Raw genomic sequence first — 24,256 nt, 5'->3', positions numbered from 1 at the left:
AGGGAGACTTGCAGCATGGCAGGGTGGTAGAAATGCTGCAACCTTCTTTGAGGCATCTCCTCCAGAAGCTGCTCAGAGAAAGGCCACGGGAACAGCCATTTCAAGTCCATACACACACCACAAATAGCTCAGCAGAGGAAAGACAGGAAGGGTCTTTGCATGATATATTCCAGTGAGGGTTTTACTGCATCCACCACACCAAAGGGACCAGAGACAAAAGACCGGACCATGTACTCTGCACGACCTAAGTGTGCGGTCAGTGAGAAATGACCTGGGGGCACAGGGGTGGGCACAGGGCAGCAAACTGTAGGGGGATGAGGGATGAACAATTGGGGTGGGCAATATTATAGGTAGATAATGAGATGATTGGCTCTCACAATTAAGGGAGACTATTGTGTAAATATTAAGAAAAGCTTTAGCGATGAATAGTTATGTTATTGTAGTTTAGATTCCTCTGTTCTCCCTATAGTTCCCTTTTCCTCCCACTCTGTATTGTTGCCATCAGACAGCCTAGGTTGTCTAGGACAAGTACAAAGAAGGCTGCACATGTGCCCCTTACCTGGGGCAGTTGGGAATGGAAAAGCTTGGTGCTTAGGGGGTGTGGCATGGCAACACCTGATCTCCAATCAAGTTACAAGAAAGCAGTCTCCATGATGAATTGCAAAGAAGAGCTGACTGACAGACTTTGGGAGGGGCCAGGGCTGGCTGATGCACCGCCCAGGGGTATAAAAGACTGTGCATCCATCTTGAAGAGGAACTGGTGAGGTGGTATCCATGAGGGTAATTCTCAGTGCTGCAAATTTTTCCTTATGTAGTCCTTTTGTTGTATTTTTGTCAAGGTTTAATAAACCTTTCAAATTTTCAAAGTCAGTAGTTGTTTCTCACAGCAATGTCAGCTGGCCAGTGGGGGAGGCAATCTAATGTAGATTGGCAGTAGTGCTGCAGAGCACCATGGGTAGTCCTCTCTGTCAGCTTAGGTGGGGAAAACTCTATGATAAGTCTTCCAAGGCTGAGCCTGGGGATTTCCCTGAGGGGAAGAAGTCAGAGGATTCCACAGGAGACATCACCATCTTATGCCAGGGGAGGAGCAGTAAGAGCTTGGTCCCTTGCAGCGAGCTTAAAATCACCACAGAATGGGTGGCAAAGAGTTTGCTCTGACCTCCAGGTGATCATGTAACTGGAAAGTGATAAACTGAGTTTGTTGGTTTAAATGTGTCTTGTGTTTGACCATAGGTCTTACATGAGATGTAGACAGATCTTTGCCCTGACATGGAGCACCGTCTGAATCCTCTGCCCTTCCCCTGGCCCTCCAGCAGCAGTGGCTGCCCTCTGAGGAGTGCCTCAGCAAGGGGCTCTCAGAACTAAACTCCTTGCTCTTCAGGCACCACAGGTGTTTAGCCAAAAGTATGACAAGAAAACATTCTCTAGCTCACGCAGAAGTTACCTGCTTGAACCACTGCCTTAAACCTTGAAGGCCCCAGCTCAAAAGCAACTCCAAACCTGATAGCCAGATTGTTTTGTCTCTGCAGATGCATTCATGGCATCCGTGTTGAGGAGCCTCTGGTCTTTAGTTGTCTGGTGTGTTGCCAACTCTCCTCACACAGGCTGTGTGCGAGCAAGCCAGCAAGCAGGCATACACAGGGCAGGTCCCAAACTTCTCTCCAGGAGTAGTGCAGACCAGCCCATCGAGTCCTTATCTTTAAAACACCCAGCTGTGCATCACACAGGTGTTGGTGTATGTGGTGTTACATTTAGTTAAATGGTATGCTCTGTCTCACCCCTCAAAAATGTACAGTTTATTCCAAGCCTGTGATCCTCCCCTGCAGTATCATGGATCTGTAATCCCATTGGCCCAAGTTTTATTCTGTGCCCACTTTGAATCTCCCTGTTAATCTGTGCTAGGGAGAACAGAAGCTTTTCTCTTGGCCCTTCTCTCCCTAGGCTCTCCCTCTGTCCCCCTCCTTCCCTCTTCCCCCTTCTACCTCAGACACCATGCTGCTCCCAGGGGTGGGACCCCCAGTAATTAGCACCCTCATCTAATTAGCACCCTCAGAAGCTGTGTGGAGTTTCCTTGCCTGCCTGCTGCTACCAGGGAACATAGGGCTTAGGGGGACTCCCCAGGGATCCCTCCAAAGGAACTGGGACAGGTGTAGAAGAAATTCAAAGTGGACACCAAAGTATCTCCAGATCTGCTCTGTAAGGAGGCTGCTGGCCACGTTTCCTGTGGACAACAGGCCTGTACTGAGGCACATTTGTGACCGTGTTCACAGGGGTCCGAGGATGAGGGAAGAGACGAGGATCTGACTAAAGCAAGAGATGAGGATCTGACTCTATGTTTCAGAAGGCTTGATTTATTATTTTATGATATATATTATATTAAAACTATACTAAAAGAATAGAAGAAAGGATTTTCATCAGAAGGCTAGCTAGGAATAGAAAAAGAAGGAATGAGAACAAAGGCGTGTGGCTCAGACAGAGAGTCTGAGCCAGCTGACTGTAATTGGCCATTAATTAGAAACAACCACATGAGACCAATCACAGATCCACCTGTTGCATTCCATAGCAGCATATAATCATTGTTTACATTTTGTTCCTGAGGCCTCTCAGCTTCTCAGGAGGAAAAATCCTAAGGAAAGGATTTTTCAGAAAGTATCATGGCTACACACACTCACAGCAAAGTGCAGAGAACAGAGGTGTCAAGGACTGCAGCCTGCATCCCATGTGTAAGGGAACTAATCCAGCCCTGGCTCATTGGCCCCCTGCTTGTATGCAGGGCTGAGCAGTTAAAAAAGCAAAGCTGCTGGGAGCACCACATGAGCCCAATACCCACAGACATACACTACTGACACATGACCTCAACTTCTTTTGGTACAGGAGCACTCATAAGGCAGTGTTGGGTGTAGTTTTTTCACCTGCTGGAAGCTTCCAGAGGAGTAGGCATTTGTCTGAGAGCAGTGGCAAACACCACCAGGTCAGTCAGCAAACCATGATCTGCTTCCCCCACACACCGGCCAGGCCACTGCTGGCACCTGCCCAGCCCCAGCAGCCATGCTCAGGGGCCTTGGGCAGCACCAGGGCTCTCTCTGCTGTGGGACAGCAGCGGAACATCCAAGTGTGGAGAGGTGCAAGTGAGTGAAAAAAGTCTTAGCACTAACATTAAGGTCTTTGAGATTAACTACCCACTCCCCTACCAAAACAAACAAACAAACAACCAACCCACTCCTTTTATGCAAAAAAACTTCTGCTCCAGTTTCCCCACAGAAAATCATACTTGGGAAGGTTCTTCCAGGGAAAGACTTTAATCCCCATGAGCAAGCACGATGCTATTACAAGAGATGTCTGCCTCCCTTTGCACACACTCAGGACCATCTGCAAGCATCAGATGTGCCTGAGGATGAGGCCCCCAGCCAGAGGTGCCCAAGAGGCTCAGCTACCTTACCTTCCTTGTCCTGGGATAAGCCACCTACAGTCATGGGGTCAGGCTACTTTGAACTACGAACTCTTTGCTCATCTTGAATTAGGCCTTGTGCTGCATGAAAAGGAGAAATAGTCTTTACCCATGCCTTTTTCACTGCAGAAGGAGACTACTTTTAAATAATGGATGCAAATCCTAGCCCTTGTCTCACCAAGGTGTGAAAAATGTGTATTTTATGATTGGCTTTTCGCAAATATTAAAATGAATATTATATGTGTTATGTCAGAAAGTTACGCTGTAATAATTTTCTTAAGTAGTGTGGTAAATATAGTTTTAGGTTATAACATAATGTTAAAATAGAAACTATGCTATGTAAGATATTTTTTTAAAGAAAGGACTCACAGTGAGATAGCAGCCACAGGACACCTAAATCTTTCAGAGAAAGAGAATTTATTGCTCCATTATCAGGAGAAACGAACTTCTTCCCACCTCACTCAGCCCTGAAGATGCCATCAGGATTAAGAGGAAGAAGCTGACGCTGACCAGACAGAATCCTTTGTTTGAATGGAATTTATGCATCATGTATGAGATGAATATGCAACAGGTTATTGTTTTTAAGGGTTAATCCTCTGTTAACGGGTGTCCTTTTTCGAGCTTATGCTGCCCAGAAAAAGGTACCTGGATGTCTGTAACTCTTTCTTTCTGTTGTCTCATATTGTCCTAATCCAAATTGTCCAATCACTCTAATTATATTACCATTTTAATAAACACTTTATTACTATTAAACTTTTAAAATTTTAAAAACAAGTGATTGGCGTTTTTCACCAAGGTCATTTCTGTTTGGTGCTAACTCTGTGGGGATCAGGGAACAATAAGAGAATGACAGGAAGGTGTAAAGCTCAGATTACTCTAAGGATGCCAGCCTTGAATCAACAATTTGTAAGGGAGAATATGGTACAGGCATTATTTTTAATAGTATCTTTTCTTACAACCGATCTGGAAGAAGCAAACACAGCAGAGAAACAGAAAGATGATGAGATTGTATGCAGTGATGAAACCACAACACATGGCAGCAGAGGAAGTAAGGGCAACATCTTTGTGAGGACACCTGCAATAAATCCATGGTTCTCTGGGCTAATATAAATCCAGATCTGGCTTGCTCAGGACTAAAGCCCACACGGAATTGCATAGACTGAAGATAAAAGACGAGAAGTGCTCTTTGCTACGTGAAGACGAGTATCCAGTTTATTAGCTTGAGACAGGACACTTCTGGTAGCAGCAACCACCCAGGTAGCAAGGAGACCGAACCACACCTGCCGTAGGGTTTTATGCCGCAGGTGATGGGGAAAGAGGACTGTGACCAATGGGATAACATTGGGGAGGGGCGAGGGGAGGGACCACCTGTGGGACAGACCACCAGGGTATACAGAAACCAGGGGGTTATGTGAGGGAGAAACCACGTGAGGGGGAATATACCATCCACGCGACCCAATAACATTTTTTTCAACACCCATTGCAAACAACTAAATAACTATTTAGTGCAATCCAACACCTCCACCTTTTCTGTTAACTAAAATTAAAAGGAAATGTGTCAGACTATTTCTGCTGCTGATTATGAATTTGCCCACCACTCATGGTTTGCGGGCCTGTCAATTTGCTTTCATTCCACAAACTCTGAGCGGTTGACTTCTGAGGTAGTAGAGACCAAACCGTTGATAGCCTTTAAAAGTATGCGACGTAGAATCCTGAATGCCAACATGACTAGGAAGAGAACAACAAAAAACAACAAAATTGTCCTAATTATAAAGGTCCACCACCCCGAGAGTCCCCAGTCCTTGAACAGTCCACTGAACCAGTCCTCAGATTCCTGCTTGACTCCTCCAATCAGGCTTTTCACTGATGGGAGATGAAAACCCACTCTATGATTAGAAGTGGATCCTTTTGTACTTCGAACCACTGGAATATCAACCCATGTATGTGTGGTAACTTTCCCAAAACAATGAATTCAAAAGGCAGCTTGGGCTTATAACGATGAGCCTTCCTCTCGGCCAAAGCCTTCTGCCAGCAGGGAGGGGTGGGGGCACCTCCATGTCCTAGATCCTTTGTCTAGGCTGGTGGAGGGCCTGGCAGAGATGCAAAGGGCTGCCTTTCACCCTCCTCGGGCTGTGCCCCCAGAATGTGCAGCCAGTAGGGTGAGGGAGGGAGGAAAGGTTCTGCAGTGTCTCTAAAGGAGTGGAGTGGGTGGGGAGCCACCAGGAACACCACCATGCTGGCAGTGCTGGGAGGAAAAACCTGCCTTGCAGTGTAGCAGTCTGAATAGCTGCTAGCATAGTCCAGGGTAAGGAAGTAAAAAGGACCTTTGCATAACATCCTCAGATGTTTAATTCAGCCATGTGGTGAGATGTTCAGGTCCCAGCACCCACACACCGAGGATCTGGCTTGCTCTCTGCAGGGGCCTGGAGGCTGACCCTGGTCTCGGGGCAGTACAAAGGTGAGGGCAAATCAGGGAATAGGGAACCTGTGGCTCAGGAACATAGGAACAGGGAAAGGAGCCAATGGGGTCTAACAGAGCTTTTTGAGGCAAGCTTCTTGTGTCTCTCTAGACCAGCGAATGTCCCCACAGGGTCTCCACATTGCAGGGCAGAGAGTTCAGGAAGGCAGAGGGTCCCAGCTCCACCACAGTCAGGCTGTAGATGCCAGATGGAGACTCACCTGTGGCTTTCTAAGTACAGCCTGGTTCTTGCAGGACAGTCCCAAGCAATGTCCTCTGACAGCCCCATCTGACAGTGCCACCAGGTTAATACTAAAGACCTTTCAATGTTTTGGTGTCACGTGTTACACTCTAGATCTGTATTTTCTTTCTTGAATTTTCCAAATCCTGTCCACTTCTTTATGGTCCCCATAGCTTCCAGTAGCTCCGAGGCCAATATTTCCTTTTTACTTCAGTGTTTCAAGACTTCTGAGCTTGGTTGAGCAAAGCACTGAAGTGTACACACAACATAAGAAAATACATCACCCTTTTTATGAAGTCATTGCTAGGTTTTTATATATATAAGATTATATAATCTTGTGTAATTATAGCAAATTTCAGCTACAACCAATAATAAGTTCCCATCACTAATGTTATAAGAAGATTAAATTATTAACATGCACATGAGTTATGTGTGCAGTGTGTGTGAGCACGCAGCAAATGCCTGCAGTTTCAGCACTCACACACATCTGTAAATTGATGGATACAAAGGTGCACACACAGAATAATCTACAGAGAGCAGGTGGCTCCACTGTCTCTTGCCATGTCCACAGCACTTCTTTTAATCAAAACTTGGATTGAAGGCTGTCAGCCATCCAGAACAAAACATCCTTGAGTGTATCCCATTCAATCATTTTGATTGCAACTACTTGGTAAACACACCTTTCCTGGAGATACTTCATTTGGTATTTACATTTATTATCTAACTGTTGTTTTAATCTACTTTTGGGGTAATCAATTAAAATAGCCCAGCAACAATCCTTTCCCTGTATTTTCAAGTGATCAGAATACTCACTCTTTTATTCTTCTGCACACAGGTTTATTTCACTGTACTTTAGGTGAAACTGAGCAGGGATTATATTTTCCTTATTTTCACTCATTGTTTTCCACAAGCTAACTTTATTTTGGCTCTGACATGTCAAGGCAGCAGAGCATTAGTTAAAATTCAATGAAAACTGCAGTCCTGTACGATTTAAGCCTATGCTTTATTGCTTTGCTGAAATTAGGAATCTCTGCAGGGAGACACATAGAAATTTGGTAATCTTGCCAGGAACTGCCAGTGAACAGATAAACTCTTGTCATTTGCTGAGTATTGCCTGAACAGTGCACACATCCCAATAACCCAGGCCTAACCTGAACTGTGACATTGAAAAACTCCCTGAGCAAGTGTAGCTGCACCAATAGTCTTACATTTATAACTATGTATCAGCTACACTGTCAACATATTTTCTTTCACAGTTGCAATAGGAAAACTACCAAATCGGTTGGTTTTGGTTTTGGGGGTTTTTTTAAAGTAAGTTTTAGTTATGGGAGAATCCTATCAGGTGCAAAATCACCAAATTTATAAAGTCAGTAACCCAAAGACAGATTTAACATCAAACAAATATGAGAGGAAACACAGGAATATCTGTACTAGTTCTCTTTAATAGCAAATTATTTTTAAAAATAAAAGCAAAACAAGAAAACAGTTCTTTAAAAAACTCTCAGAATTGTTATACATAAGCTTAATAAAATAACATTACATAAATTTTACAAAATAATCTATTTCTCAGGTGAAACTGAGGTAAGCCATGACACACAGCAGATCATGACAGAGAAACTATTAGCAAGACCACCTGTATCTTTCTAGTTTAATTTCTACTAGAATTTTTTGTTAGGAATAAACTAGTTTCCCTAAATAAAAGAACCTGATACAAAATTCATGTTGTCAGTGTTGTAAGGTGAATGATAAAATGGTCATATCTCTATTTCCAAACAGTCTGATTTGCTTTTTTGAAGAAATATATCCTGTCTTTCTTACAATAGAACAGAGGGGAAAACATTTTCAAAGCTGAGTAACACTCACAGGAATTTCATGTTCCTATGAAGAAAAATGATAACATTACATTTCCCTAGAATTTAGTTTAATCCTTTAAATTATTCTTATTGATATCTGCTAGTCTTTTAAGCATGGAAAATACCGAACTTTTGGGGAAAGGAAAGAAATGACACAAACTACTGGCACTCAGAAGCTATAAATAGAAACCAACAATAAAGGCACCTGTGCCTGTGTCATTTTACCTCACTATCACCCATAGTTATTTTATCCATTCTGTTTCAGGCTTTTGGTGGTGGGGGTGGGGGAGGGGGGGGGGCAGGGGGAAGACTTGGTTGGTTTTTAAATCTGCTTAACTATAAATGTATTTTTAAATCCCAGAGAAATCAAATATATTTGAGCATAGGCTTAATTGCTATCACAAAAAAAAAAAAAAAAAAAAAGAGAAGCATGCATACTTTGCTTAAGAGCTTGGCTAAATGAGGAGCTTATTTTGAACTGATCACAAATGCAGTGTTCCCTTCGATCTTTGTCAGACAGCTCAACAGAAGCTACAGGTTTCACAGACAATTCAGAGATGTGACAGGGCAAACTGTTCTAACCCTGTTCATACATTTTTTAACATGTCTTTTATACCTACATTGCCAAAGCACAGAAATATGGTGAAGGATCTCCACAAATTTCTATCACATTGGAAAAATATACTTAATAACTAGTAGAAGAAGGGAAGATGTTTGTTCGAGTGTCAGTTATGACAAATTGTTCTTCACATTCCTTAAACAGTGCTTCAACTTCAATTTGTTCATAAATGTAATTCTTGTCTTAATGGCACGAAATCAACAAAAATGACATCAAGTTTCTTATAGTAATAATCTACTAGCATTAATGATAAGGAAACCCACTATTTCTTTTGTATAATTAATAAAATTATGCTTAGGACTGTATTTCTATGAACTACAAATTATCCCCATTACTAACAGAGAAATCATAAGAGCAATGGAATCAGTGTCATTAAGAGAATTAATACTGTGGATCAATGCCTTATTTACTAAAGCATATTAAGCCACAGCCTATCAGGAGACAGCTTGCTCAAAAGGATGATGACACACTTCCAACCATTAAGGCTATGCAAAGGCTTCATAAATGCAATAATTGTTCCTGGCTTTTACAGAAAGCTGGGTGGGTTCATCCTGATGTCTCACATATTAAAATGGCTCCAACAACAGCAATGGTTTCATGGAAATTTCAGTCTGAATCCAGGCATGTGTGTTGGTTTTTTTTTTTATCTCATTAATAAATTAAGCTTCTCTTTCACTGAATTAGAAATCCATCAACATTCAAAATTTTAAACTAATATACTATGTACTCTTCCTTTGCTTTTTTGTTCATGATGACAATAATTCACTATTAGTGAATCAGTGCAGGACAATCAACAAAATTTTCTCTTTTCAATGGAAACAAGCTGCAGTATTGCAAGCTGTCCACATGTATTCATAGTGCTAAATAAGTGCTGTTTATGCATGCAAAACCTAATAATTCTATTTAATGTACTGAAAATAGACTATTTACTAACATTGAACTGGTCTCTCATTATAGTAAACCATTTTCTGTGAGCATAAATCCATTAGATGAGGAACATATTCTAGTTATATCCTAATGTTATACCTGGAAATTATACCTATCATGTGGAATTTTAGAGGAAAAACTACACATGTCCTAGTTAAAAGGTGAAAAATAGTTTATTTTCATGAACAAATTGACAAAGAAGTTTTGACATTGAATCTGGGTGGGTCTCTTTCCTTTCCCTGGAAGAGTGTAATTTTTGTGGTTGTTCTATTGCTGCTAACTATCTGATACCACAGAATAGTTCATTTATTTCTAATACTACTATAAAGTTCTCTTGTATTTCCTCCCCACTTTAATCCTATCAGAAAATCTCACCCTGTAAAAATAATTCTATCTTCTTCTAGTAGATATAAATGCTTGTTTTTCATCAGTCCATAGAGCATTATCATCTCTCCATTCATTACTCAACCCTCCTTCCTTAGCAATCACAAAAAATTACATGCTTTATATTTAAAGTGTTTTCCTTTTTCCTTTTCTGCTCATGACGTTTTTCTTCTTTATGCGACTGCGGCATAGTCATTGCTCTGGTCATTCTTTTCACTTTCTTGTGGGCTGGTGATTGTCACCCTTGGACTTGTGGATGCTTTTTCAGGACCAGGACCAACCTCAGGAAAAAGGACAGGCACTGTTAAGATCATCAGGTACCAAAGATTTCACTTCATTTCAATACAGAATTAAGCACCTCATATTAAAATTTCCACAAGGTATTCTTAATGTGAAAAACATGTTTTCCAAGGGTGATCATGTTAAAATTTTCATTTATTTTATACTTATATATCTTCCAAAGGAGAAAGCATTCACATTAGAGGTTCCCCCCTACAGGTTTTTCATCAAGCATCCAGTTACCCACATATGCATTTAAAGTGAACACTCACTCACTTTCTCCATTTCCATAAATAACTTCAGCTTATCTAAAACAAAAAAAAGTTTCAAACATATGAAGCACAGAATAAATTCAGAGCCCAAGAAAATGTCATGTTACTCAACTCTCTCAACTGAAAAATATTCTTAGAGTGTGTCATAGAGGAACAGAAGAAAGCCCAGTTGCAAAGTTCAAGAAACCACTCCCAGTGTCACAGGATGCAGAGGAAGAAACTCTTTTTCAGCAGCCTATAGGCAGGGAATGTGCAGCAATTTGCTCTGCTTCTGACACTCATGAATCCCACTCTTCCCAGACCTGGATTCTCCCCATCAAACAAAACACTTTGTTTCCCACACTCTGTGAGCTGGTCAGTTCATCGGACAGTCAGGGGAGTTCTCCTTATTTATGCGGATTGCATCCCTCCATCTAAGCCAACAGCATATTACCACGTATCCTAAATTAACAGAATATTTGCTTTTAGACTGACTAAAGCCCCTTGCTTTGAAGAATCTTGTTCATATCCACTGTATTTTTCAATTTCTAAGAAAAAGAGATGAAACTTCCACAAAGCAATGGCAAAAGCTCTTTATGAAATGCAACTTTTGTGAAAGTCAATTCATCAAAATAAGGAGGCACTGGTGTCATGAACACACCCTTCTGCTCTGTCCTAGAAGACAAAGTAGTGTAGAAATATATAATTATTCTGCTTTTCTGGAAACTGCAAGAATTTTTTTTCATTACTTTTTTTTTTTTTCCAAAATTCAGCATACTAAGAAAAGTAGAAGATGCAGATTCATCAAATAGTGAGAAACATCTGCTCTCTCAGTCAGAGGGCATATAATGTAATTACTGATGTAACTGATCTGTACAGATGAAAAACAACTTTTCCACAAACAAAAATTCTCATAAATGGTCTCAGGACTTTATCAGAAATTCACTACTTAGAGAGCAGATGAGAACCATAAGGCTGAGATGAATGACAAAGAAAATTGAATGACATAAGAAAATTTGAAAGAATAAACACTCACCTGGTTCTGACTGCCAGAATCCTCTTTTATTTCTTCTTCAGGCTGAAGATCACCTTGGTAGTTCAAATGCTCCATTCCCTCACCATTTCCTTCATTGTTTTTGCCATTTAAACGGATAAGTTCCTTTTCCTCTGCTTGGTCAACATTCTCTGTTTCTCCTGCTTCATCTTCATAATTTTCATTTAATTTCTTTTCATTTTTTTCCACTTCAATTCTTTCTTTAACAGTTTTCCCCACCTTCCTCTCCATTCACTTCTGGATATTCTCCTTTATATGCCTCCTCTCCCCTGTCATCTTCCTCTTCTACATTTTCTTCTTCATCTACAGTTTCTGCTGGTCTCTGGTGAAAGGAAAAGCAGCAGCATTATGAGGCATTTTAAACCAGAATGCTCAGTGCAATTCTGATACATGACAGACATCAAATTCACAATTACATCATTACTGAGGAGTAAATATGCTAATTTGAGGTTTGTCTACATGGACAGAAAATTATGCTCCTGTACTTACACCCCATAATGCCATTTTATTCTTCATTTCCAACATGTGTTGGTGAGATTTATTTTCATGGATTAAACTCCATGATATTTATTACATGGAGTTTAATCCATTTGACCACACTCAAAACAACTGGAATGAACTGAATTTAATTGACACAGCAACAGCTTACTCTGTTCCATCTATTCCAGGTTCTCTGACTTTCTAGCATTTAGTACATACTTGTTTATAAAGTCCTGTCACAAGAAAATATCATGTATTACTAGCCTCCAAACTGTTCCCCCAGAAGCATTTTACCTGTGGACCAGGCCATGCCATGACCATCAGTCTTGTCTTCTTTGAATACACAGAAAAGTGGTTAGAGAGATTAGGTAGAGCTACCACTGGTCACTTCCAAGATATTATTCCCTTCCCAAAGATCCCTGTGTACAGTGTTAGGTTTTGCTGGACAATTGGCAGCAATTTTTTCCTACACAGAATTGGACCAGCAGCCAGAAAAAACAAGATCTTGCCTCACCTTGTAGAAGAGTTATCAGAAACTCACTACGGATAAAGCTGCTGGCAGCATCATCTCATGACAGCCTGGGAGATGGATGCACAAATTGTCTGGTCTTTGTCATTTGCCTTCCAGTTTCAGCTTTGAAGAGTCACCTGACTATTCAGTCCACCAATGCTCCCACCTGCCAAGATTACTTATATACTTGAGCTGAGGTATGAATGAAAATAAAGTGAAAAAATCCCACAGGAGTGACAAGGTGTCTGCCTCCCACCCAGCCTCATCAGACTCTAAATCAAAAGCAGACAAGCAATAGATTATATCTCCTAATCAAAACTATTTGGAATTTTACTCTCCTCAGTAGCTCCTTTATGCAAGCACCTATCTGCAACAGAGAGTAAGTTGTCTTCTAAAAATTTATTTTTCTCACTAATCATAACATTTCAAAAGAATTCTCTCATCACCTACAACGTATTAATAAGAGCCAGTTCAGTAAGATCAAGAATTTATTGATGCCTCTTGATGAAACATCTTGATCTCCCTTTGATATCTGAGTAGCAACATCAGACAACTTTATTATGCCAGTGCACAATGCTATATTGGCACAGCTGCAAAATGAACGAGTTATTGTGTTGCAATAATTCACAGAATACGGAATTACCAGGAATACTACGTGGGTACACAAACAGGTAAATACTGGCTCCGTACGTGATTTTTGAAGTACAGTAATTTCTATATGTTTTTTTATTCAAGCCTTTCTGACTCACTTTCATCTAGTAACATCAAACTGGCCTTATTACCACTAAAATAAAACTTTACCAAGCCAAGTCTTTCCAGAAACCTTCAAAGAAGGCACCATCCAAAGCAAACTTGATCCAACCTTCATAACTTGCAGCACATAAAAATAGCAAAGAATCTGTAGATCCATAAATTCTAAGTTACCTGCTATTCTTAGATATGCTATCTACTAATTTTCTTTCATTCTGCTAAGGAAATTAGCAGCTCTGAATTCTGAGCAGAAACAGGGGAGGGTGGGACAAATTACATACACCAGACACCACTAACTAAAAATGTGTTTGGTTTTACTTAATGACATCTGCTTGCCATGACATTACACACACTAAATGAAGAGAGTATAAGAAAAGTCAACACATTCTTTCTCAGTTAACTGTTGTAGTCATCCAAGACATTACAATTCCAGCTTTTTGGTAGTGGGTACAAGCAGAAGTGAATATATGCTCTTGCCTGCGTGGCTTTAGGATGGTGGCTCGTTCTGGACTGCAGAAGAAGTGTGTAAGCTTTATGCCATGGTGTAAACATATGCATCCCAATGCTTTAACTGGTTTCACTCTGTGGAAGCAATCTTTGGCATGGAAGCACAATGGACATATGAGGTACAGTGATTTCCTAAAGTGCTATGCTAGCTGGATTCATTTGACCTTATCTGCCTAAAATAGATGTGGATGCAAATTTTTGAAGAGTTAAATCTGAGCAACATAGAATATAAACACAGCATTATTGAACTGTGCCCAGAAACTCACTGAAAGCTCACAGAGAATAGTACTGGCATGAAATAACATTCCAATTCCAACTAATTTAACTTGATCAATCAAACTAAATTATAGGAAAAATAATAGTAGAAAACAAGATGAGTAGAACAACTCCCATCAGTGCAAGTATAATGTTTTTATAGTAACTGAAAATTTCAAGATAGCTGAGCATATTACTACAATGTCATTATTATTACAGACAAAAATAAGCCATGTTTTCAGCTAATTGGAAAGCAAAAGACATTCTTAATTTAATCTCTTTTCAAGCTACACTACATAAGAATGGACATTTCAAACAAGTTAAAAATCAACATTGATTCATTTCTTTTCACAAGGTAATTGTGTAGTTATACAAGAGTATTCATTATTTTTCACAAGGTAATCTGAAATGTGGTACAGTTCCCTCTGCATGCAGAGTCAAAGGTAGCCTTTCAAATGTGGATATGACCACTGACTGTGCATTTCAGACTGCACAGCAGACCTAAGACAGGACTATAGGGAGGAAACTGAAGGCCAAAATCACCCACCAAATAGTACATTGCTCTTTACATTAAAAAAGAGTGATACTTTCTACTGAGATCTTATTGACCTACTCACTATGCATAAATTAGCATTCTCTATTTTAAGTACACTTTCTTCACTGAGAAAGAGGTATACTAAGAAAATTTTGGATTTTTCATATTTAGGGAAAGAGAATGTTTATCTGCATATATACATGCAGGGGAGAAAACAGGAGAAGGGAGAAAACCAGAGGTCTTAATAGTGCAAAGCCTGTAAATGCTGTACATGCTTAACTTCACCTTCTTGGACAGTTTCAGTGATAGCAGTGATCCTGAAATTCTGAACTAAAGCCTACATTAAAGTACTTGGTGGGTCAGGGTGTCCCCTGGAGTCATTGGGAACCTTTTCATTGAATTTGATGCAGTCCAGACATACCTCCACCTATGACTACACAAACTGCCTATTATATATGCATCAAAATTACCACAAACTGTGCTCCCTCAGTCAGAATAAACCAGGATGGGCACACTGAAAGCAAAACAGGTATGCTGAATGAGACCTACCTATCCTTGCAGAAATTATCAGACTCAAGTCAGCAACTTCCTTGTATACTGATAAGGAAGCAGCGACATTTCCCATCTTAGTTTTTAGCTTTTCATCAGTCATCTTTTAAATAATCAAAATATTCTCAGTCAGAACTTCCTATATGGAATGAATTGGATGAATACCCCAGACAAATGTGGGACTGCTCCTCTTTTTGCTCAGAAGTCAAGAGTTCAGCCTTCAGCCATTGTCTTGGCTCACAGGAAGTTGTCCCTCACATCTGTGGTTCCTATAAAAGCTCAGGGTATCTCAAATCCAGAGAAACAGCTCTGGATATATCTCCAGGTCTGAGGGCCTCTATCACCTCTATGTAACACAGTTATCATAAGGATATCAAGGATTGTAACAGAGAATAAAAAGCACATCAAAAATTCATGTTGGAAGCAGCCAGCCAGTTGTAGCCCAGTGTAACTGAACATGGATACTATAATGAACTACAGAATAAATGTTCCTGCATTAGTTTACTCCCATCTACACCTCAAAAAACAACAGCAAAACTTGAACTTGGACTGGAGAAGCATTCCTATTCCTTAAGGTAATTTTCACAGTCAAGTGAATTCTAGATCAGGGAGCTTTTCCAGTCACTGTGCTAGATTATCCCCATTCCTCCTATAGCCAGAACTAACCATAATAAGGTTTGTAATTTTGCCTTTTGAATGGTTCAAAGAAAATAGGAATCAACCTTCCTTTTTGCATTGCTGGATTCATCTTCTAAGCAAAGGTGATGCTTTTGCAGTTTCATGCTTGAAAGCACATTACTTAAAATAACTAGTTTTGAAACCATACCTGTGTGAATGTGAGAAGAGTTCTTTGCCTGTCATGGTCTAGCAATAAAAAGAGTCACTGACAAAAGACTTGTATATGTACATTGAAAAGCATATTCAACCAAAGGCATGCAGAAAAACTGAAGCAGTTCTCAGCTTCTTGCTGGAAATACAGACCCAGCTCACCTTCTGGAAACCTCCTGACTTAACTAACTGGTTGATGAGAAGCAGAGCCAATTTTATTTTGCATTCAAGAATTGCTTGACAGTATTTTTAATCTCAGCAAAAACAGAGTGTTTGAAAAAGAAAGACGTATTCTAGTTACACTCATCGTGCTATTATTCATTAAGAGCTACATTACCAATGCCATCATCACTCAAAAGCAGTAAGTCAGGAAATCTTCAGACATTGAAGCATTTGGCTTCTTTTCCTCTAGGGATGCTAATGCAAACCTCTCAGAAGGTTTGTACATGACTGATACTGAAAAGTGCAGTATGAAAAAATAATTTAAGGCAAAAATTATTTTGTACCATTAATATAAAACATAATTTTGCATTATTGAAGTTGTTTGGAAATGTTTGGAAACTTGGCTAATGGTCACAGCAGACAAACAATAAAGTAGACAACAAAAATCTTAATGGTCATGAAGAGCAGCATTAATACATCTCACAAATGCAGCAGCAGGAACACTTGACTTCAATTGCACCAAAGCTCTCCAGAACAGAGCTCCCCTGCTCCTACTCAGGAATGTTTTGTAGCAGCACTGCAGATTGTAGATTCCAACAGCAAAACATTTTGTTCCTGAACCAGAAAGTGTTGCTAAGTGACAGCAGCCCTCTTCTCTTCCACATCATTTACAAAACCCAGGCTCTTGAAAACAAGCAAATGAATAGTTAAGGTTCAACTGTCTTACACTTCCCACATAGTTCCGACATTTGCACAAAACGCACTGTTCCTGAAAGCAAAAAGTATTTATCCCTACAACATTTAAACTCCAACTTTTTCATGAGATGGGTGCCATTACCTTTTTTTTTTTTACAATACATACAGCACCTGAATCCACAGTGTCTAATTTTTCATAATGTCACAGCACCCAGAAGTCCAACTAGAATGAATGGAAACTAAAGAACTTGAGGTGTAGAAAAAAGACAGCTTTTCAAACTCCCTTCATTGGTTTCATTGTCTACTAAGTGGAAGCATACCTCATTCCTTAATCATAATGCAGCCACAATAGAGAAGCCAGTATCTTTGAGCATTGCTCTCTGGGGCCCCCAGCATAAGAGGGACATAGACCTCTCCTATGAAGACAGGCTCAGAGGGTTGGGGAGGTTCAGTCTGGAGAAGAGAAGGCTGCAGAGACACCGCACAGCACCTCCCAGGGCCTGAAGGGGGTCTTTGTGAAATCTGGAGAGGATCTTTTTAGCAGGGCATGTAGTGACAGGACCAAGGGGAATGACTTCAAACTGACAGAGGCCAGGGCTGTTTTGGCTGTTAGGAAGAAGTTCTTTACTGTGAGGGTGGTGACAAACTTGAACAGGTTGCCCAGAGAAGCTGTGGATGTCCCATCCTTGGAAGTGTTCCAGACCAGGATAATGAGGCCCTGAGCAACCTGGTCTAGTAAAAGGTGTCCCTGCCTGTAGTAGAGGGGTTGAAATGAGATGATTTTTAAGATCCTTTTCAACCCAAACTATTCAAAGATTTTACAATCTTATAATAAAATTAGAAAAATATTTTCTAATATGTTACTAAGTCAAAAATACTTCTTTCCATCTACTTCAGTGACACTTAAGTTTATTTTTCCCACAATATTTTGCATGCAAATTTTTCAATAAAATTTGTCTAAACTTCACTTCCTGTAATATAGTATGATCTGCTGAGCATACCTGTAGATAATGAGAAAATTGTTAAGCATTTTTAAAAAAGTCCTACTGAGACTGCAAAAGTACAAGTTAAAGCAAGTAAGTTATGCAATTTGAGAAACTGCCTGCTGTAGGATTGCTGAAATTTTTGAAAATAGGGTTACACAGAGGAAACTTTTTTCAAAGTGGTATCAGAACTAGTTTTACAAGAGATTTACACTCCCAGGCTTCACTCAGAAGAAGTGAAAGCCCTTCAAATGTTGGCCACACAGGCCTCTAAGGACAAGGTCAGGCATTGCTATTACAACTTCATTGGTCACAGTTACCCAATGCAGATGATGCCTTGAGAAGGTGCTCTTGTACTGCCCAAGGTGTATCCATCAAGGCCTTTTAATAAATTCCTACTTTATTCTTTAACTCTGTTTAGCCTCTATTCTAGGTCAGCCTTCTCAAGGCACCACAGAAACCGAGGAAAGATCTCCCTTCTCATTCTGAACTGCAAGGAACCAATCAGAGTAAGTTTCCCTATCTCACACAGACAAACAATAACAACATTAAGTGTAAATCAGTGGAGCTGAAAGAAGAACATGCAGTGGAAAATATTATCTGCTGGCTTGTCAGCACTCAAAATTCATAAGGCTTAAATTACAGCTGCATCATTTGTAGTGAAATTTGACCATAAGAAGTTCTGCATGCGTTCTTTCCAAATGCCATTTTGAAATCCTTACTGATGTAGTGCAAAATGTTTCCTCGTGAAAAGTTGTAGCCTTTTTAATCAAAGAATGTCTCTTCAAGCAGTCAGCCTGTTGTAATGTTGAATCAACATAAACTTTAACATTTTGCCTTCGGCCATGGGGAGGATAAACATTTTATTCTGCTCACTGAGGTGAATCTTGGGTCTCTAAAGCAAAATGTGTACTCCATAATGAAAACTGCAAATGAAAGATGAAAATTTTCTGCTACTGATGATATACTCCAGCTTCAGCTCACCTAGGAGAGATACACAATCTCACATCACATCAAAGCCCAGGAAATGGGAAATAATGAGTGGAGCACTGTATTAATCAGTGGACATGTTTGTAAAATTGGAAAGCAAATGGATAATGAAAGGACCAAGAATGTGAACATCTACAGAAAAACTCCAAACCAGTGCCTGTTAGATAAATTTATCACCAAACAATTTTTACAAATAAACACAGAAGGAGAGAAGCAGATGGGGATGATGAATCTGGAGGGGGAAAATAACCCAAAGAACAAACCAAACCCCAAATGGAGTTTCTTTCTACATCTCATCTTAATAGCCAGTATCATATGCCCCACAGCAAAGCAGGCTGGCACAACAACATGCCTGCATTCCTCATGGGGTCGTGCAGTGGATAACTTCAGGTCTCATAACTCTCCTGCTTACTCCACCTCCCAAGGGCTCAGCATGGGAGAACAACCATGCTTATGGAAATGGATAAGCTGTTTTGCACTGCAAGTGCAAACTTGCAGTGTTATTTCAGTATTATCACTAGAAACTGCTGCTTTTGTATTTTAGAACTTATAGAGAATGAAAGAAAAAGAGTAGGTTTTTCTGAAAGCTTTAACAGTTAGAAATTTTTCTCTGAATTCAATACTTTGAATATATTTGCATTATTACCAGCAAATTCAAAGTAACACACTTAATTACTATCTCCAATAAGAAACTACTATTGTTTTGCTGCCTCCCTGTCAAGAACCACCTTGTTCCCCTGCTATTTGCACAACTGATTTCATAGTCTGTCATCAGTCCCCATGAATGTTGACACAGTGATGCAAACAACCAACTTGGAGTAAGCCTGCATGTCAAAAGAAGAAACTAATCATTTTGTATTTGGGAGCTGAAGTCTTGGTAAAGAATATAGAACAGAAAAATCTGGTTTGGTTTGAGGCAAAATATTCATTTTTTCTTCCTTGATGTTCAATTACAACTGTCAGCTAGTCTGGAGTAAAGCAAACCCTGTTCTTTTAATGTGTTTTCAGCTGGCAGACAGCATTTTACTGAACAGGACATAAGTGAGAGTCTAGCCAGTATAACACTAGGTTTAGTTAATGGCTAATCTGGCATTTGTTCAACTGTGTATTTCAAACAGCAAGACAGAGAAGGTGCATAAAAAGAAAAAAAAATTAAGCTCTGTCTTCACCACCTCATTTATGTGGCTGATGGAAATGATAGCCTATCAGAAGTGTCAGCATTCTAGTGAAAGCTGGCATGTAAATATTTATGCATTATGCAAGATAGTCAAGCCCTGGCTGGCTGTCCTTTCCCATATTTATAGCAATAACAGACACTGCAGTGCAGATAAGAAAAAGCTAAAAAGCTTTACATGACAGAATTTAAAACAATTTTAAATGGTCATTAATATGAACCTGAACATGCAAAATGCTAAATGCTTCTAAGGTTAGAGTGACCTTAGTTATCTGGGAATAAAAAGTACTCCATGATACTCAGAAGGACATGGCTTCTTGTGAGATTACCAAGGAAACTATACATCAAGTTTTAACATTATATATAAACCATGGCTTGTTTTGCAATAAATTTTGGTGATTTGCTTGGCTTTTATGGAAACATGAAAATCAGATTATTCGTGGTGTGCATGACTGATTTTTTAATATTTTTTCCCCATCAAATACAACTGCTTGCAGTTCCTTGTCCAGATAGCAAAATCTGTTGGTAGAAAAATATTTCCATCTGAACATGATGAATGGACCTTGATACATGAGCTTAGAGGTATTCAGCAAGTTCCTAGCATTGCAAGCTTGCCAGCACATCTGATGCTCACTGGCAGCTATGTGAACAGTTCCACTGCCAGAGTAGTAGAGAGTTTTTCCCCTCCCTAGGGGTGGTCACCATCCGCAGGCAGAGGCAAACTGAGGAGACACACAGAGCTACTGCTTGTGCCGTAGGATCTCTGTGGAGAAGTAAGGCAGCTGGTTCCAGGGTTGGATTTCATATGAAGACAGCCTAAAAACTAAGGCCTGACAACCCAATTTACACAGCCAAATGTTCTACACTACCCAGAGGAATTCTTTACACACCTCCAGAGGCCAATAAACAGGATAATAATTTCTGAATTTGATTATTACACTGTCAAGACCAGAGTAGGATGTGCTTCAGGATGTCATAAGAAACAAAGATTAAGACAACAGCTGGCATGTTCTTCCCCAATGTCACTGCTATCAATATAACACAACACATCCTAATTATCACTACACCTCACCAGGACAACCACAATTAACAGGGCTGATGAGCCCTATGGTGTTCATCATATAAGACTCTGAGGCTGGGGCAGGTATGTGCTGTGAGAAGACACAGCTGTAGCATTCCTTCTATCAGGGACCAAGACAGTCTTGTTCTTGTTGCCTCTATCACCCGATTCGTGGGTTTTCAAGAACAATGCCTATAAAATAGCTGAGTAACATTCCTTCCCATTTAAGTGAATAAATAATAAGAATGATCCTTCTTAGCAACAGGAGCCTAAGATAAAATCTGTATTTTTTTTAGATGGTAAGGTGTCAGTCTTCAAAGTGGCGAATAAGGTCATATTTCCCATCAGGTATTGTGTTAAAAAGCAGAACACAAAACATCTATTTCCCTTCAGGTATTGTGTTAAAAAGCAGAACACAAGCTATAGGTATATATGTCTAGTATTTTTACATAATACAGATAAACTGAAAAAAAATCAGTCAACTAAATAGTAAGCACTGTTTAGTAAGCAATTAAATAGTGCTATAAGTTCTAGCCCATAACTTTTTTGTTTGTCACTGTGCTGAACTTTCTCATAAATATCTCTTCAAAATATCTTCTAAATATCTCTCTTCTGCTGAGAAGGACTCAAAGCTGGACAAATAGTTGAGATGCAACCTCAGAGATGGTGAGTCAAGAAAGATAATCAGTGATTTTGATGTGCTGGCTGTGCACATCAAGGTCACTGATTATCTTTCTTGACTTGGCATCTCTGAGGTTGCCAAGTCAAGAAAGATAATCAGTGACCTTGATGATTATCTTTCATCAAGGTCACTGATTATCCAGCCTGCACAGTCCACCTCATCCGCACAGGGAACACCACCAACTCAACTTGCCAACCACAGGAGCTGCACGGCCTTTCTGCAGCTCCTTTCTAACCCACCTGTCTCCAGACTGCACTGAGAGTTAACTGCACTACAGGTGTCCAACTTTGTACCTCTCTTTCTTGTGGAACTTCATGAGGCTCAAGTCATTCTATTCCCTCAAGCTGTTGAGATTGCTCTGAAAGACAGCCCTGCATTCACCTGATAATGACAGCTGGGCCTGAATAAGGCTGTGCCCCATGCCATCATCTGTGTGACCCATGAACACATTATAATGTCTCAGATCCGGTATCAAACCATGAGGACCACAATCTGTAAATAGGTGCCAGTTAAATCCCAACCAGTTGACCTTTTAAATCTCACCAAATTAGCCAGCCAGTTTTTCACCTACCTTTTAGCCCACAAATCCAGTCTCCGCCCTCATTAAGGATATTTTCCTCCCCATACTTACCACACTTCTTCCAATTTCTCCTACAAATACAGAAGTCTACACTGAAAGCAAGATAAAGGACAATAACTGCTGTTACTGTTAGGTTCAATTTACCTAGTCCTGATATTATTTCAGTCCACAGGAGTGCAAATCAAAGTACAAAAAGGGAGATATAATCTTATATTTAGTTATCAACACCTATTTATTGCACATAAATCTTAGGATTAAAAAATTGGCCAACGAAGCACCATGTTGCTCCAACAGAACAAAGTGCTGTCAGCTTTAAAAAATCAGACAAATCTGCACCTGTTGTGGTCCAGGACTGCAGGAATACTGCTCTACCAGTATAAAGAGACTGCAATTCAGGTGAACTTATTTGGGAGGATGTAACAGTAGGGAGTCCTGATCCTCTAAGGCTCTGTAAAGAACTCTCAGAGCAGTTCTGAAGCTGATGAAATGTTACTAACATTTGACATATTAACACAGAAAGGGAGATTTGCTAAAGCTGCCATAAAAGAAGCAGTATTGTTGAGCTTACAGTCATCCCCACAGAATTATGTTGTACACTTGAAAGAAATTGAGGGAAGAGAAACAACACACAATCTGTAATCCTGAAAAAAAAAAAAAAAAAAAAAAAAGCAAAACCACTTATTTAAAGCTTGATCACTACCTGGTCCAGTGGAACTTCCACAAGAGTATCTTCATCTTCTTGCACTTCAACTGCCCCCCACATTTCAGACCCCTCTTCTCTGGTTTTGTAAATATCTTCACCTATAATGGGAAAGATAAAGTGGAAGGAAGTGAAGTCCAATGGTGACACAGTGTGGCTCAACTACTGAACTGCACATTTAATTTTGCTCCTGAGAATAGCTTTCTGAGCTGACCCATCATTCCCCATACAGTTCTTTCAAGTCTTCAGCCTCCCATTGCTGTCAATTGATTTTTCTTTCCTTTTAACAACAAATACTTACATACTACACCACTTGGGGAAGGGAGGAAAAAAGGCAAAGGGAAAGGGAACTGAACAAAATCCTGGATCTGAAGTTCCTTCACTCTGGGCAAAGGTCCAGAGTGAATCCGAACTAAATGCATTACAACAACAACATACTTCTGTTTCTACAGTCAATTATAGTATCCTTTAATAATAAGCATTACAATATACATCTATCAAAAATTTCAGTCTCTGAATCAATAACAAACATGCTGAATCAGGTTAGGGTTAAAAGATTAAGAGAAACAGTTGGATTAGCTCTACTCCTCAACTCTGGTCACATGCATGTAGAGCTATGGCTGAAACTCCACATCCAATTAAAAGGCATGTACTCATGGAAAACAAGGATTAACTGTTACATTTTGCAGAGATTTTACACCATTTAGTTTAAGTAATTTCTTTTCCCTGAGTATAAGAGGTAACTCGGGGTCTTTGAAGTTTCCAGCACAAGTCTTATGGTATCAGCTAATTAGGAAAGTGAATATAGGTACATACAGAAAACAATTTCCAAGTGATGCACAATCCTCTGTATTTTCCCCTGAACTGAAAACAGCCCAGAAACTAAAGGCACAAGTTACTCAAAATCATCTCTCTCCACTGATCTAGGAAAGATGTGTCCATATCCAACATAATATATAACTACAGTAAGAAAGACAAAAAAGTATTTCCACTGTTTCTGACTGTCTTCTAGTTCTTCCTTGCTAATGTCAACTGACCATGCAATTTGATCTACATTGCTGCATGCTCTTAAATGAACAGCTTTAGTGTAGCACAGAGGCACTTTGGTGGAAATTAATAAAATCCCAAGACCTAGAGAAATCCAGAGTCCATCCATGTAAAAAGTCAGTACTGACTACTCCAGTAGTTTTCCAGTTACTTTTTCATCACTATGAGAGTCAAGGGAAGAGTTTGCCCTGGGAACACGTTCTGAGGCACCATACTGCTGCAAATGGCTGACTGGAGGGGAGGTGCCAGATGG

General features: G+C 39.9%; 1 protein-coding gene across 1 annotated transcript in view; it reads right to left on the bottom strand.

Moving 5' to 3' along the window:
• Window positions 1-7,571: 7,571 nt before the first annotated feature.
• DCDC2 (doublecortin domain containing 2) overlaps window positions 7,572-24,256 on the bottom strand; it is a 56,290-nt gene continuing 39,605 nt past the window's right edge. Inside the window, 4 exon segments of the mRNA XM_036395160.2 lie at window positions 7,572-10,211; window positions 11,497-11,730; window positions 11,732-11,836; window positions 22,957-23,057. Of these exon segments, the coding sequence (XP_036251053.2) occupies window positions 10,104-10,211; window positions 11,497-11,730; window positions 11,732-11,836; window positions 22,957-23,057 (548 nt within the window). The 3' untranslated portion in view covers window positions 7,572-10,103.

Source organism: Molothrus ater, chromosome 1 (assembly GCF_012460135.2).
Source record: "Molothrus ater isolate BHLD 08-10-18 breed brown headed cowbird chromosome 1, BPBGC_Mater_1.1, whole genome shotgun sequence".
In the NCBI taxonomy this organism is placed as follows: Eukaryota; Metazoa; Chordata; class Aves; order Passeriformes; family Icteridae; genus Molothrus; species Molothrus ater.
Note: the sequence above shows the minus strand (reverse complement) of the source record. Positions and strands in the feature narration are given on the sequence as shown.